The sequence below is a fragment of the Clarias gariepinus genome, chromosome 26 (genome assembly GCF_024256425.1).
Source record: "Clarias gariepinus isolate MV-2021 ecotype Netherlands chromosome 26, CGAR_prim_01v2, whole genome shotgun sequence".
Lineage (NCBI taxonomy): Eukaryota > Metazoa > Chordata > Actinopteri > Siluriformes > Clariidae > Clarias > Clarias gariepinus.
The window spans coordinates 15,188,036-15,205,833 of NC_071125.1; the positions used below are offsets into that span (position 1 = coordinate 15,188,036).

Genomic DNA, 17,798 nt, shown 5'->3' on the forward strand with positions numbered 1-17,798 from the left:
AGCCAAGTTGAGAATGAGTGAAAAATAGTATCAGGTGTGAAACCATATGCATTTTGCATTAATTAATAAAATAATTAATTGATTGATTAATTAATAAAAAAATATGTGCCAAATATGACAGCAAGCTAATGGCTGGCTGATTTAATTTAAATACCCATTCATCCTTTCAAGAAAGAAAAACGGACTGCTCCCACTTTTACGTCCCAATACATGCCACAGACTGACACTTTGGGATATTTAGATAAATAAAATTGACTTGTAATTATCTAAATTACATGTGTTGAGTGTTTTTCTGAAGTTCTATGTATTGATATGAAATTTTTCATTGTTTTTTTTTTTTTTTTGCAATAAATTGGCATGTATGTAGATAGTAATAAATAGCTCTTAATGTTTTTTTCCCCAAGAAATCAGTGAGCTACTGGCGACTAATATTAAATTGTTTAAACTTTTTTCAAAAACATGGTGGTTTTGGTGATTCAGAAAAGCTCTGATACCATTCAAGACTTTAGCGGGACTATAGGAAATGAGCAGGCTTACTGGCTATGTGGCCACTACAGGATCCTATTTTTACCTCAAGCTATTTAAGATAATAAAAATTATGTATAATTTTAATCCCAGGCTAAGGTGTGTAAACTAGAGAAAGAGAACATAAATAGAAATAAATCATTGAAACATGGGCAGCAGGAAAAGATGTTTATATAACTAGGATGCAGAAGTAAAAGTAAAATTACGTGGCTGTAGCCGCAGTGAGTTACAAAGTTGAATAACAGTCATATAGTGCAGTTTCTTGCTACAAGCAGCAAAAGCGATGTCTTGGGGATGCTCTTTTTTTGAGCAAGAGATATGCAACTAAAACTATGAAATATTGAGGTCAACAGCAGTGTGTATGACTGTGTATGGCTGTGTATGTGATGAATAAAATTTTTATTTGAAATTAACTTTCTACTATATTATTCATTTATGACAGTTGTTTTCAAACCTTATCCTGGAGGACCATCTGTCCTACACATTTTAATGTTTTATCATCTTTCCCACACATTTCAATTTAGAACAGACTGTAAATTAGCTGATTATTTATCCTGAGCAAACATTAAAATGAGCAGGGCAGGGGTCCTCCTGGGCTAGGTTTTAGAACCATTGGTATGTGACATAAGCTTATTGCAGTTGCAGGAGGCCCTCTTGTGGTGTGAAAAAAAATTGGCACAAAAAAATGAGAAATGAATTAAAGAAATGATGAAAAATTAATTAAAAACAATGTTAGGAAAGGAATTAATTAAAATGCATTTAAGATGTTACCATATTCAATAAGTTCAGAACTCCAAATTATAAGAATTGTATACTGTTATAAATTATAATAAAATCTTCTGGCCAAAGCATTAAATAAAAAAGGTTTGATGATTGAATATTGAATATTGATATGTAATTATTAAATATTGATTATTTTTTATGTAAGAAGTGGATTTTCTGTGTAAAATAAATGAAATGAGGATTATAAAGAAATTTAGTAATTGGTTGTTTGCATTTAAGGTTCCTGGTCAGATTTTATTATATAAATATATTTAATATGATAAAATTGTATTAATATTAATATATTATTTATATTATACATTATTACATATTGTACTTTGTGGATCTGTATAATTGTGCTTATTTGCTTTATTTAGATTTTGAAGGTGAAAAAAAAAAGTTTAATAATGAATGTGTGAAATTGTATGTTTAATTGTGAAAATGTTAAAATCAATACCCATAATGCATCAGAATGTTAGTTAACTATTTAACAGTAGTTAGATAGAAAATATTTTAGAAATGTTAGAAATGTATGACCCCATAAGACTTTTCATAGTAAACCATTATATAGATGATGGAGCATGTTCAGCAAATTATCATGCAACATTTATAATGTTTAATCATCACACTGTGTTTACTTCATATATTATTATTTTTTATGTTTTTTGGTGTTGTTGTTTTGGCCTTTTTGGGTTTGAGTGCACTGTGTGTTAACTGGACTGTTGAACAGAAAATTGTTAAAAATATGACATAATACATGTTTTTGCACACAGTGTTTATTGAGTCACTGAAAACTATTCATCATATCTGAAGAATCAAGCTTTGCAAAAGCAAAAATGTTATTTTTGGAAATATTGTCAAATCTGTCATTATACATTTGCTTATAATGCATAGAATGAAACTTTTTTTCATATATTTTTCTCTGTTTAATATATTTTTTTTTATCCATTCTTCATTTATTAGATGTTACAGTTTCTACACACAAGGATAATATTGTAGTAGGATAATATTGTGATACCACAGTTATAATTTTACTGAAGACTTTTACCAACATTTCACTTTTTATTACATAACCTCACAGTTGAGTTACAACTCCACATCCTGAACCCAGCATATAGAGGCTGAGTGAATGTGGTGTGGACTCTATGAAGGAGCCTCATCGTGTTGGAGATGCTGTAGAAGGACAAAGTTCCTGCTTTGTGATCCACATACACTCCTATTCTGGAGGATGCTGGACCTTGTAGCTCAGTCTGAATGTTGTTGTGCCAATAAAAGACAGAGGAAGAAGAACACTGCAGACTCCAGGACTGACTATTGCATCCAAAAGCACACTCATAACTCTCTCCTTTCCTCATGATCTTTTTGTACGAGACTGATATTTCCACACCACCACCGCTCCACTCTACCTCCCAGTAATAGCGTCCACACACGCTCTCCTTACACAACACCTGAGTCCAGTAGTCAAATCTCTCTGGATGATCAGAGTACCGCTGATTTGTTTCAGTAAGAGCCACTGCTCTGTTCTTCTCAGATAAAACAAGTTCATGATGTGCTGTGTTGGGATCCAGAGTCAGGTAAAAGAAATCTTAAAAAATAAAATGTCCACAGGTTAGATGTCAATCACAGGATTTGTAATAAGAGTGTATTAGGTTTTTCAGCCACTTTTTTCACACATTTTAGCCAAAATGTCCTAAGACTGTGCAGACCCTTAAACATGAGAAAAACTATTTTCCCAGGTGAAGCTATTTATTCTCCAACAGACTATTTTTGACAATTCAATTTCTGTTTATCTGGTAAATTTATCTTGATGTCATTTAGAAGGCTAATGCTAATGTGTTTTTATGAATTTTATGTGTTTGATGAAAAGCAACTGTTTGCTTGTTTACCATGTGGATGGATTTTGTTGAATTCCTGCTCACAGATTTCCTCGACTTGTTTTTTCAGATCAGAGAGAGATTTCCTTACGCCATCAAATGAGAGAGGCTGATTAACAGTGAAGCTGGGTGAGTCCTCATGTCCAGGAGAAACACGGAGAGACTGGAAAGTCTACAGGGGGAAAACATATTGAAGAGAAGAAAAAAGGTGTTTGAGAAAAACAAATGAATTTCAGACTGAATCAGACCAAAGACACACTGGGTGTATCAAGATTTAAGGAGGAAACTTTCAGACTGATTCAGTGGAACAGCACCCTCTGTAGATCAGACTGTAAAAGTACCTGGAGGAAGTGGATGTGATTGTTTGTGTGTGAAAGCTGCTCCAGCTCAGTGACTCTTCTCTTGAGATCAGCGATCTCCTGCTCCAGTTGCTCCAGGAGTAGTTTAGCTTGACTCATTTTAGCTTCCTCTTGAGCTCTGATCAGCCCTTTCACCTCTGAACGCTTATTCTCCATGGAGCTGATCAGCTCAATAAAGATCCTCTCACTTTCATCTACTGCTGCCTGTGAACACATCTATCAGAACACACACACACACACACACACACACACACAATGGATGTCTAGAGGAAAACTGTTTTATAAAGATAAACTCTGTGTCTGTCCTTTACTCCTCACCTTAATAGTGTCTACAGTCTGTTTCAGCTCCTGCACCTTACTCTGATTTTCCTGGATCCTCTGTTTGTATTTCATCTGCTCCTCCTTTAGATCATTCTAAATTAATAATTAGAACCAAAAGAAATGCATACAGAAGTCATTCTCTCACTTATTCTCTATACAGTTTATCTTGTACAGGGTTACTGGAGGCGTGGAAGCTATCCAAAGGTATAAATCATCATTATAATTCATCACAGAGCACACAAGCACACACTATAGATACTTTGCAAAACATGCAACCTGCATACACACCGAACTGAAGCTTAAATCGAACCTAAAGGTGTAAAGCCACAATACTAAAAATCTAAGACATTGTGCGGTTGTTGTAAAAAAACAAAAACAAAAAAAGTTTGTTGGTTTTAAAAAACCCCAGAATACAAAAGGTTTTTAATATCTCTTGTTATACAGTATAATATTTTTTAAGGTTTGCTATGAAAATCTGTCACCTCATTTCCTGAACTATGACCTGCATCAATTCTGAACTGCAATTCCCAGAAGTCATAGTGAAGCATAAACATGGCTGGTTTAAGCAAACTCTGCACTAGAGATGAATCCGGATTCATCAGGGTTTAGATAACCCGGTCCTTTATATGACTCACGAACTATGAATCATTCTCTTCATTTACTCGGATCAGTTGAGTCTGAAATTTTCGTTTTGCTAACAACATACATAAAAACAAACTGATAATTACACAATTCAATTTTTAAACAGTAACTGTAGAACAAGTGGCTGACTAAGTTGTTTAGCAAATGACTCACAGCGCGCAGTGAAACTGCCTGTGATCCGGGAGACTCAGCGTGTGTTTATGAGTCCAAGGATTCGTTGGGCGCCCCTAGTGGAAGGACCGCGTTAAAACAGGCAGAATCCGTATCACAATGACATAAACCGCAGCTGTTTCACTTTTACAATATTGAGTGATTAGACGCAGTGCTCTATAATCTGAATTTAGCAACACCAAACATATTTGCTACATGTTGGTGTGATGTAGATGGGTATTATTATTTGGTTTTTAATTTGGTTTCCGTTTTGTTAATTTGTAATTGCATTTCTCGGCCAGTCAGATATGAGTTATTTTGTTTTCCGTTTTGTTAATTTGGTTTTGAATTTGTTATTTTGTTTTGGGTTTTGTTATTTTGTTTTCAGTTTTGTTAATTTGTTTTGCACTTCACGGACACCGTAGTATTATGACAAATGTAAAAACGGCTCTGGCATTTGTATTACATCAGGCCGGTTTCCAACACAACACAACTTTACCAGAATAGTAATGCTAACGATGCTAACAGTGTGATGCTTAAGCTCAATGTATACAATAACTGTATCATACAGTAGGCATGAAAACTCAAGCTCAATTCCCGGCTTTATCACCCGGACTATTTTAACTATCTAAAACTTAAAAAAACAAAAAACTAACTATACCAGATAGCTCTATACATTTTTAGCCCATATAAATAAAAATATATCAAATACCGCTGATATATTTATAATTATTTTATTAATTTGTTATATTTCTTGTTGTCTAAACTTTTTTCTATGTTTATATGTCAATCAAATAAATATTTGGCATTCATTTTTTTATTCTCTTCTTATTTACAATTTATAGTCAGAAACAAAAAAGACTCTATACTGTACAGTACGTGTCCTTGCTGATTTATCGAAACCGTGGGAAACAGCCGGATCCTGAGACTCAGTGTGTTCATGAGTTCAAGGATTCGGTGGATACTAGGAATTCGGTAGGCGCCCTATAATGGATGGACCATAGAAAAATGCAGTCAGAATCTCTACTGACTCAAGTGACTCAAAGAACTCAAGAGACCCAGATCCGTTCAGTGAGTGATTCAGAAGGAGTCGGATCCATTAATTGATCCGAGTTCCTCATCTCTACTCTGCACCTGCAAAATCTCACTTTACAGAATTCTTGTGGTACTTGTATGTAATAACGCCCCGCCCCCTCATATTTAAGATTACACTGGGCGTGTCTCATTTCAGGGTGCTGGTTTTGTTGCTTTCCTCACTGCAAAGATTGCGAAATGAAACCGTCTGAACTTTTAGGTTGTTTGTCTTACTATTTGCTCACTAAAAGTTTCAGTTGCATTGTCATCTTGTTATAGAATGTAATTCACTCGTATTCCAAATACTGAATTTATTAAAAAGGTCACTGCCACTTTAAATGTGCTTCACAGACACACTGATCTGAAAGCAGTGTCGGTCGTCAATGCTTTTTTTTCTCAGCCAGAAAGGGAGACATGCACAGTGTGTATAAATATAAGCACATAAAAAATATTTTAAAAATTAATACATAAAAATTTATGTTTCATTTTTCATGAAATGTTTCCCTATAACATTACAGAGCATACGCATGTGTGCATTTTAAATGTAAAATGGTGTAAAAACACTGAGTGTTTACTGTTTAAAGTACACCGACTGGTCTCCTTTGTTTTACATTTCTTTATAAATGCCATTTTGATTGTCATTGAAATGAATTTGAATTTACAATTATAAAACCAAACAACTTATGACCAACTTATTTGTGTAATGTAAATTGACTGAACATAATGATATCTGGTTTTACCTGCTTTTGAGTTCTTTCTTTTTTTGCTGCAACAGTATCATGAGCTTTATGATCATCCATCGTGCACAAGTAACAGATGAAGCTTTGGTCAGTACGACAGTAGATCTCAATCGGTTTGTCATGCTGAGAGCAGATCTTTTCTTGGGGCTCTGCAAAGACTTTCAGTAACTTGTGCTTCTTAAATGCTGGAGACTGATAGTGAGGTTTAAGATGATCTCCACAATAGGAGGCCTGACACTCCAGACAGGAATTAATGGCTTTGCGTTTTCTCCCGGTGCAGGAACCACACTCCACATCTCCAGGTCCAGCGTAACAATGAGCAGGAAAAGCAGCCTGGAGTTCAGTCTCCTTCAGTTTCTCTACTACTTCAGCCAGCATGTTGTTCCTGCGTAGGACAGGCCTTGGAGTGAACGTCTCTCTACACTGGGGGCAGCTATAGACTTTCTTAACATCCTCACGATCCCAGTAGCCATTAATACACTCCTTACAGTAACTGTGACCACAAGGAGTGGTCACTGGATCCTTTAGAAGATGCAGGCACACTGGACAAATGAACTGATCTTGATCTACTGAGATACTGGCTTCTGCCATTTTCCTGCTATGTGCGTGTGTGTGTGTGTGAGAGAGAGAGAGAAAGAGAGTGAGTGAAAGAGACAGAGAGAGAGAGAGACAGAAAGAGAAAGTTATAAGTTTCGTTTTATCCTGAAATGAACTTCCAGTTTCTCTGTGCGTTAGCACATGACAGATAGAGTGGGTTTTAAAGCGAAAGATTAGGCTTTTCCCTGATCCAAGGTACCTAATGTAGCTAGCTAATTCACCTTATTTCAAGTATATTAAGGTTAAAGAATGAGGCTGTGTGTGAAAACAAACAGGGGGGAAAAAAACGTTGCGTGATTGGTGCTGGTACTGGCAAGTGCCAAAAAATATATACTTGCACAGGAAGTCAAGTTGCCTTTTATAATCATTTCAACCATATACTGTACAGTTCAGTACACAGTAAAATGAAACAATGTTCCTCCAGGACAAAGGTGTTACATACCACATAAATTAAAACTACACTAGCTAAGACAAAAATCTAACATAGACAACTAAGACAACATTCAACACCATAAATGATCAAAACTATTTAGCAAGACAACAAAAAGACAACATAAATTGCATGTGCAAACATGAGCAGTAACATGCAACAACAATGCAATACTCAAAGCAATGTGATAATGAGTTGAGTGCGAATAAATTGTCCATAAGATAATGGATGAATTTTTTCTCCATGAAGTTGCAGCAAATTTCAGGTTGGTGCATTTTGCTACTGTAGATAGTGTTTTCTGTGTGCGCCTGCATGTGTGTGTGTTTGTCAGTGCAGTCCCCATTAAGAATATCACAGAGTGCTTACACCATTTTGTGTTAAAATGTCAACCATGTCAACACACAAGCCACCGCCGCGGGTCTTACTGCACAGAAGTGGTAAATTGTATATTGAAGTGGTATAATCGTAAGAATTCAAGCACAGAGAATGAGGAAGAAAATAGTTAGACTTTTGGAGATACACCTGCAAACATTGAGCCAGCGGGTTGCAGTTCTGATCATAAGAAGAGCTTACTTAGCAATAGGTAAGGCAAGATACTATAGGTGGAAATTTTTGTGTGTGTGTGTGTGTGTGTGTGTGTGTGAATACAACCTGTCTACTCCAACCAATCCCATCATATGTCATATATCACTAATTTCTTGTATCTGGTAATTGCATACACAATACAGACACATTGCATATAAAAAAAATCCACTAACCTTTATTTAAAAGATTAGTGTTTAGTTGTTTTTATATTATTTTCATATTTTCCCAGTCTAGCAACACAGCAACACAGCACCCAAAAAGTTATAAGACACACTCTCTCATCCTGAATAAAAAACACAGACACACACCTTATCACCTTCATGTTCACTAATATACATATATTTGCATTATAGGTAGAATAGCATCTAAAAGCCTGAGTACACTCCCAAATATATTTAAGCTTTCATTTTTGAATTAACAAAAGATAGCAGAAGTGTATGAATCCTAGGTGCAGTAAAACATTTGAAATGCACCCATGAATGATTGTAATCCTTCCCATGAATATTCAGCAAGTGGAACACATTCAGGTAAAAATGGCCTGGTTTGATCACCAAAGCTGTACTGTTACTGTACTGTACTGTACACTAGAATGCACAACCACACTACCTCCACATTACAAAAAGAATTTATAATACAAAAATTTCTAACATTTGAAAAGTAACATTTTTGTGATCTTTTACTATAAAAGCATCTTGTTAAGCTCAAAGCATATGTGTTTGTTTTAAATAAGGGATTTTTCACAGATAACCTTGCCATGCCATATGTCTTCCAGTGCATCTTTTCCCATCTATGCAAAATTTGCCTGCTGTCAAGCTGATTTGTTTTTAAAAAGTGACTTCAGTGAATCTTTGATTGGGACATAATGTGCACAAAAGTCTATGCCAGATTTGTTATGACCAAGATATAATGGTATAAGTTCTACATATCTGAACTGTAGTTTGACATTTTTAATGCGACTATGTTATATTCCTGAGAGAGTTCTTCTGATTTGAGGCTACAACTAATTTTTTTATGCCAGCTCCTAAACATTTCCTCCACTTCCTTTTGGGCCTCAACAAAAATAAAATGTAAAACTCACTAAAGTGAAAAGGTAATACATGGGCATTATTAAAAGTGCCAATAAATAAAAACGAACAATAATTAAAGGATAGTTGAAAATAATTAGACAGTAAATTGCTTTTGTTTTTGACAGGACAGCCCCCTGAGGGAAACATTTTATCATGGCTGCTACATAATAGTGTATAACTGACATTTAAACCACATTTACAACTTTCATATATGTGGGGCAAATTTGTATTATCAGAATCTTAAATTGCTGACAATGGTCAGACTTGAATTTATATCTAATGTCTTAATGCCTTACTTTTATAACTTGCTTCCGTTACATATTTATCATCCTTCTGTGCTTCTGCATGACCAAAATAGAAATGTCATGGTGTCTTGAGGCCGTCCCTTTCTCTTGCTGAATGTCACCCCAATTATGAGGAGATGTTTTAAAATGTTAAGATTAAGTCAATTTAGTCAAATTTATGAAAGTAACTACTATAAGTTAGGACTCATCTGTGAGAGCCTAGTTCTTTAGGGACATTTCTCTTTTGTCCCTAAAGAAATTGTAATTTTGTCTTATTTTTATTGATTTTTTTAATCTCCTTAAAAGGGCTGAATGGCATGTCAGTAATTGTTACTTGTTGTTATTTCAGAAATATAAAAGTTAACATTTTGACAAAAAATAGAAGATCTTCCTTTGGTGCTTTATCTTCTCTCTTTAAAGCAAAGCTGTTATTATATATTTTTTATTATTTATTGTCATATTGATAGTCTTTACTCTAAAGTAATAAGAAAAAATTGGTAGAACTACTAAAAAGTATTTATTTAGAGTCTTGAAATATAGATCTCATACACATCACTGACCTGTAAGCTCCTAGTGGCCCAAGAGATGGAGGTCCTGTGCTGTTTTGTTATCATTGGCACAGCTGCAGGATTGTTGAGGCAAAAGGAGGAAGAATTTTTTTTATTCTGAACTTCTATGTACAGTATGGCTGCAAATCAATCCTTGCTATCTGGTACGAAGTGGGATTAAAAAGTTTTGAGTTTCACATGCCACAGATCCAATTGCTTTCGCCGTAGGTTTTCCCTCCAGCATCTTAAAACCTGGCAGTAGAATTCGCTATCTATGGTCTGGCCCCTGAGGACAAATTTTGCACAACGCCACAAATGTCGAAAAAGATGATGAGCATGCAGAAGACTGTTACTTTGTCTCATGGTTGTACCGATACACCCAAGTTTTATTACCGGTAATGATCTTCTACATGTATAAACGGTCTTTCTGTTGGCATGTTACAAAACTAGTCTCAAAACTTACCCAAATGAGGATGGGTTACCTATTTAGCATATTGGCATCTCAGAAAGTTTTTCCTTGCCACCCTCATCCTCAGCTTGCTCATTAGGGACAATCTGATAATTATAATTCATATATTTTCTCACACATTTTCCTAATTCTTTATTCAGTAAAGCTGCTCTGTGATCATTCTTTAGAGTTCTGTATGAATAAAACTGAAAACAAATAGGGTTTGCTTTTGAGTTTGTAAATGCTAGAAACCCTGTAAGGATAGAAAATTCCCACTACTAGACATTTTAATTAAAAATAGGGATAGGTATAACAATATTAGTTAATGTGATTTAAAAAAACAAATGATCTGTGGACAGCATCGTAATGAGAACCAAGTGTCATATAATTTGTCTCAGCTCACAATACAAATTTGTATTAATATTTACTGTAATATGGATGGAAACTCACTGCTAGCGGTTAACATCATAATAAATTCCTTCACAGTGATATGACCTGCACTATCTGATAGATAAGAAACAGAGCGAGCCCTCTACTTTTGTGCTTGCTTGTCTTAGCTCTGACCCCCCCTTACGATACTGAAACCAGGGATGTTCACACTAGCATCTGGTGTGTTGGCGGTTAGCCATATTTCTGTAAAGCACATTATGGTGCAGTCCCCTTATTATGGTCCACTCTCCTGATGACTGACTGGAATGCAAGCTCATTGGTCTTTTTAGCTAGCACATTCACTTTTATAATCGACAAAATAAAGGGCTTGTATCTTCACCACTTATCTTTTAGCTTAGCCTTTGTAATCCTTCTTTTACAGAAAAGTGATTAACATTGGGGAAATTTTAAATTGGTTGATATTAAAGGTAGAGCAAATCATGCTAACTATCAGAAATGAATGACAAGGACTCACTACTGATCAATAATTCTGTTCCAGCTTGGAGGTTTGTACTTCACTAACTGTAGCTGTCACAGATAAAGTATTTTTGTTCAGAATATTTTTTGGTCACATTTTGAAATACCTTTTTTGTTTGTTATAAATGGTGTGTAATATTTAACTTTGTATTTTGAATCGTTCATTTGATTTATATAATAATATGAAAAAATGTGCCACCTACAGGAGAAAACCAGTAGCGCTACACTAACCAAGTCGTGTGTTTTTATTAGCTGTGTGTACACAAAAGACATGAGGTGTGTCGAGCGCGCAAGAAAAGAAAGAAGTGGTGTTTAAAATGTATTTGTTAATGTCTCCTAAATCCTGATTAGAAGGCACACGGTATGTTTGTTTATGTTTTGATGCCTTTGTAATGTATGGTAAAGTTTGTATTGAGTAAAGTTTTGAAATAATTTGTGATTAATTCGACTGTCATGGCGCATTCACTTCGCAGTCTGTAATTTTGATTGTAATGTTGTTTATTTTCATATTATAGTTTTTTCACGGTGGCCATTTGATGTTCGTGAAGTTGACTGTCCTCACTTTTAAGAAGATGACATTAAACTTTGAAAGCATCGAAGGCATCAATTGAATCATTTCTTGCGTGGTTTCAATATTTACTTAATTAATATATAATATTAATAATTATAATACACTAAGTATATAGTATGGGATATGCTCCATGCCCTCCGCGACCCTGTATACAGGATTAAGTGTAGACGATGAGTGAATGAGTGATACCACGATAAGGACATTTCCTATTCCTGCCATTAGAGGTCGCGCTCACCTAACTTTAAACGCATTCAAAGCAGTCTCACATCCTCTTTACTCACTATAGCGTTCAAAGTTTCAGAGATTTTATGGCCAAATTTGGCACTATGATTTCTTTTTTGCAACCCTGAAATTTTTTATTCCAGATTGGTCATTTTTGACCATTTTTACTATTTGAATTTTTTTTTTTTTTTGTCAGTAACACAAGTTCAAGTTCAAGTAGGCTTTATTGTCACTTTAACCATATACAGTTAGTACACAGTGAAACAAACAACGTTTTTACATGCAAAATAAATTTACAACATAAATTAACCAAAAAAACTAAACTAGCTAACTAAGAGGCCTAGTTAGCTGGCTAGTGGAGACAAGAAAGATTGACCTAACATAAATTACAACATAAATTAACAAAAATGAACTAACTAACTAAGGAAGACTATCTACAATAATATGTTTTGTATTTTTTTACAGACAAAAGACAACATAAAGTGTGTAACAACATGTGTGTGTAACAACAAGTGTGTAACATAAGCACTTAACATAAGAGGAAACATTACTTGCATTGATTTACCAGTTTATCACAAAGGTAATATGGCCTGACATTAAGCCTGAGTTACTGTTATTGTCCAAATTAACAGAAAAAATTTAGCAGAGGTCTCACCACAGTCATAAAATAAACATGATGGTAATGACCACAGTCCCTAGTTAGGCACCGGGGTTCCTCGATGGATAGAATTTGTTACTATTACTTGTTACTTTTCTAGTAAAGTGATATATTACTATTACTAGTTACTATCTCATGTACCAGCCACTTCATGCAGCCCATCAGTTAGAGTATCAAGCATAAAACCTGTGCTAAGTTGTCTGCTGTGGTGACCCCTCAACAGGAGACTAACTACAACAACTCGTTACTATTTAATGTAGCACATTACTTTGGCACATAATTTTTCTAATCGAGATAAGATGGCAGTCACGACGCATGAAAGCAGATGCAATGGTGCCCCCAGGATCAGCTATGGGAGGCTGCCAAAACATTAAACCAGAGGCAGTTTTCCCCATATCTATAAGGCTGAGAGGTTTTATAACTCACCACAGTGTGTGCAGCAAGTAAAAACTAAATCAGAATAGTGGTGACATTTGCATTGTAATTTTTTATTCATAATTTGCATGTCACATTTTTCATGTCATTGTGTGGATTAATTAATCTTATTGTTGGCCTAATACTAATTTATGAGCAAGGCAGGCTAATGCCTGGGAAGGTCTACCACTCAGAACAGAAGTACGAGATGAGCAGGAGCGGGTCAGATGGACATCAGATCTCCCTGCTGAAGATTTTGTACAACAATGCAATTAACAAAAAATTGTACAAAGTATAAAATGCTAAATAATTGTCACAGATAGGTTTTATTTTTTTCCATTTAGTGCAAATTTATTTTATAAAACATATATCCATATAACAAAATCCTGTCTGCAAACCCCCAGGGAGAAATGGTTTAGTATTGACTCCCAAGCCATCATTAGACAAAAAAAAAAAAAAAAAAGTAAAGAAGATGTATAGGTATCCAGCTATGTTATCAACAGTACTTCAAATGTCTGGATGAAATATTACAGCAAAGTTGGAGTAGGTGGGTCCTTTTTGTCCTTCTGCCGTTGAACAGAGCAATATTTATATTAACCGATAACCAAATCACTTAAGTCTAATTAATTTATATAACAACCACACACATATAAAGTGAAAGGGTAGACTAGGTGCGTAGTAAACTGTTCGTTCAAGTTTGCCCTCACTGCTGCCACTATTTATCACTCCACCTCCACTTATTGATGAACTTGACTCTCCTTCCTTCTCCTTTACAGCTTAAAAGAATCCTGTAAGCTTCAGAATCTTTTCAACAATTATGCACAAAAAGTTAATAAAAACACAGATGTTCAATGCACAATTTCAGCAAAAGTAACTTTTGTATTACTAATTACTAAAAAAAAAGTAATCTATTACTCCTTTGTGTTACAATTTTGAAAAGTAACACGTTATATTTCAAGTTACTGAAAATAAGTAATATATTACAGTAAGGCGCTACTTTCGGAGCTTCTTACTGCTTCTTTATCCAGCAAAGACCATAAGGCAGCGGATGTAAGTTTAGGTTTCGAGTTTGTCTTGTCACCTTAAAAACATGAGCAGCGAGAAAATATTTATTGCAATCAGACAGATATGATCTGTTTTCCTGTTGAAAAGACTATTGATAGTATTTGTTTTAAGATAGATACATATTTTAAGACAACCTTACCCTTTTTTTCTATTTTTAGAAGTTGTTAACTTTTCCCCATCTTCTTTATTCCTTATATAGGAATACCTCTTATGGTTCAAAACATCTTGCTTATTGTTTCCCAAAATTTCTATACAACATGCAACCAGCTCATGCTCTCGTAATAACAGATGGTGGCGACGCGTATGTGGTTTGTTGCATTCACTCAGGAAATGGCTCTGGACTTATATATACACCTTTGTTTGGTTAATAAACCTGAGAATATTCCAACACAATTGTATGTGTGTGCGTGTCTCTCTCTCTCTCTCTCTCTTCCCGTCAGCCACGATGTCCAAACCAATCCAAACGTGTTTGTCCAAAACAGATCCCAAACATCCTGGGGACTCATCCCTTACTTAACAATTATTAAAGGTTTCTACCAGCCTCTTCAATCATTCCCATTAAAAAATCATTCCAAAAATTAGGGTCAGTCTAAGCACAGCTAATGACAGAAACTTCCAAAGTGAACCATCATTTCCAGTTTATGCAAAGAAATATATTGTGACGGGGGCGGGGTTTCGCTTGGGAACCATCATGCTTTGCGGGGGGGGGGGGCTGTTATGTGTTCACCCTGTTGGGGAAAGGTATTTGGTTTAGTGGCTTCAGCCAGGATATGTGTGGTGTGTGTGTGTTGTTATGCTGCTGGTTACCTTGTGTGAGTCAATAAAGTACTCCCAGCCATTTGCATTGGGCAGCAAATTAATAACTCGTCTCTCCACCATCCTTTCGGGCGTAAAAACGCCACAATATCTTTTCACAATTTGATCATCTACTTCTTTAACCAGTAAACAGGGTCATGGGGGGCCCTGAACAGGGTGCCAATCCATCGCAGGGTACACACACAAATACATAATACAGGCAGATTGGGAACGGCAATTAGTGTCTTTGGACTGTGGGAAGAAACCTGGGGGAAAGAGTCCAAGCACAGGGAGAACATGCAAAATCCATGCACACAGACCCGAGGCAGGAATTAAAACCTGGACCCTGGAGGTGCAAGGCGACAGTGCTAACCACCACTCCACTATGCCACCTTAATTCAAAAAAATTCAAGTTTCTCTATATAGGACATTTATCAGTGGTTACTGTTGCAAAGCAACTTTTCAGAATCAAAAGAAAATTAGGGAAATAAGTATGTAAAAATGATATGTATGAGAAAATATGCAAAAATTAAAATGTCCCTGATGAGCAATTCAAGGGCGACAGCGGCAAGAAAAAAAATCCCTGAGATGCCAGTAGAAAGAAACCAGATTCAACAGGGAACCCATACTTATGAGGGTGATAACAGATGGCCCACAGCAGCCCACACAATAATACATTGACTCATTAATGTAGAGATACATTTTTAACACCAGTTAGAAGTATAAAATTATAACACAATACAGAAATCAATGCTATTTAGACATATTATTTAAAGTATCGCTGAACATATATTGGGTCATATTAGTAAAACAAAGAAACGAAGAAAAGAACATCAAGACAAACAACTAATATAACAATATTTTAAAAAGAATGACATTAAAACCAAACAGGTACACTAAAATAAAATCAGAAGCAGCATTAGCTTACGCTAGTAAACTAGTTACTTATTTGAATTATTATGATAGTCAATATTAATTCGAAATAATGCTGAGAAACATTATTTTGAATTATTATTGACTACCATAATAATTACTAGCACAAGATTTTATTTCAGTTTACCTGTTCAGTTTGATTGCCATTCTTTTCACTTGGCTCCGGTAGATCAGAGGAGAGGTGTTGGTCATCATCACTGACCTGCTGCACCTGCACCTTACACTGCATCATGATGATACTCCCTGAGAAATGTTCATGATATCTCACAAACAAAAAGGCCAATTTGTTTCTCATAAAGTGTTTAGGTGAAATTCCACCCATACAAGTGTGACAAATATGCAAAGAAAAAAAAATCTGAAAGGGGCTAATATTTTTTCATGGCACTGCACATGTACTGTAGTCAGATTGTTTCACTGGGATGAAACTGTGGCAGATGGAGTTATAGCACTTTTTAAATCGTACTAACTTTACACTGATCTAAATAACTTTGAATGATGAATGCTTTTTAAAACCCTTGTGACTCAATAAGAGACAATGAACATAATATTTTCTAACAGCCAGTAAATTATACATTTTGGTCGTATTTACTTGCATCTTTTAAAATGAATAAATAAATAAATAAATGACAATACTGCCAAAATGTCTCATTTTGCTGTCAAACTGTTTATAATCGTCCTGGGTCTCTGTCAGACTGGTGCTACTGGACACTGAAAATATTGTCTTTATACAGTACGTTGCTTGTCTTATTGTTCTCTAATTAGTTTTTTTTATGTTTAGTGATACTTTTTTAAAATGTTTTTGTTTGTTTTATATTTTTATACTAGTATGTGGTTTTAAAAATTAATTTCCACTTTAATGAGCCAGTGTATTATAATGTGGGATATGGTGGGCTGCTGGATTCAGCCTTGCTGTCCCTGACCGTAATGTTAGAGCCATCAGAGCCTGCGGAACTTTAACTTTCCTTCATACCAAAGGCAGAATCTGTTCATTTGACGCATTTTACAGCATTTACCTCTAAAGCGTTTTTTTCTTTTCGCGTAACTTTCAGGTTTACCTTTTCTTCTACCTCCTTTTCATTCAAGAAAATTATTGTTAATTTGCTCAGAGAAATTCGCTGCCTCGAGAAAGGATCATAACCTTTCCCTATGCACTCACCCATATGCGTAGAAAAAAGATGTATATAATATGGGTAATAATAATATGGGTTTTGTCATTTTTTATATATTTGCGTACTGACTGGGCCGGGCCATTTTGGCCAGCGGCCCACCAAGAAAACTCCTCTCACCCTTTCCTGGTGCTCCAGATGGCCAGTCCGCCACTGGTATCCTAAAAAAAAAACATCAAAGAACAGCTGATGGTTCAAAGACCATATTCACGGTCAAGTAGAACTGTCGCGACATGCATCCAATACAGACCAGGGTCTCTATGCAACCGGATTTCCAACCAGAAGCTAGCCACCAGGATGTGTCAGATAGGTCCAAAGGGGCAGAGAGGGTCTGGATAACTGGAACTCAGGAGCGCCATGTGCAGCTCGACAGACAGTAAAAGGGTGAGAAAAGTTAGGTATGGTCACATTTACATGCATAAAGTGAATGCATATTTTGTGCAGAATGCAAGCAGGGACTTTTTCTTTTTTTGTTCTTGGATTTGTTTATTGGATAATTCTCTAGAGTTGATAAGGTATGGTGTTTAACCTCTGCCTTCTTCTTGTCCCTGGTATCTGTTTTGTGTTTTGAACTCTTTGTGACCTGGGATTCATTAGATTCACTAAACATCTGTTTGCGGTCTGTCATTATAGACAAGGGGAATAAGAAAACAGACATTACC

At 35.5% G+C, this 17,798-nt stretch overlaps 1 protein-coding gene across 1 annotated transcript; it reads right to left on the minus strand.

The window, feature by feature from the left end:
- Window positions 1–2,305: 2,305 nt before the first annotated feature.
- On the minus strand, window positions 2,306–7,114 carry LOC128514082 (tripartite motif-containing protein 16-like). The gene is made up of 5 exons (XM_053487752.1): window positions 6,448–7,114; window positions 3,839–3,934; window positions 3,503–3,736; window positions 3,174–3,333; window positions 2,306–2,872 (listed from the first exon to the last, which is right to left on the minus strand). The coding sequence occupies exons 1-5, from the start codon at window positions 7,036–7,038 to the stop codon at window positions 2,343–2,345; spliced, it is 1,611 nt and encodes a 536-aa protein (XP_053343727.1). The 5' UTR covers window positions 7,039–7,114; the 3' UTR covers window positions 2,306–2,342.
- Window positions 7,115–17,798: the final 10,684 nt, after the last annotated feature.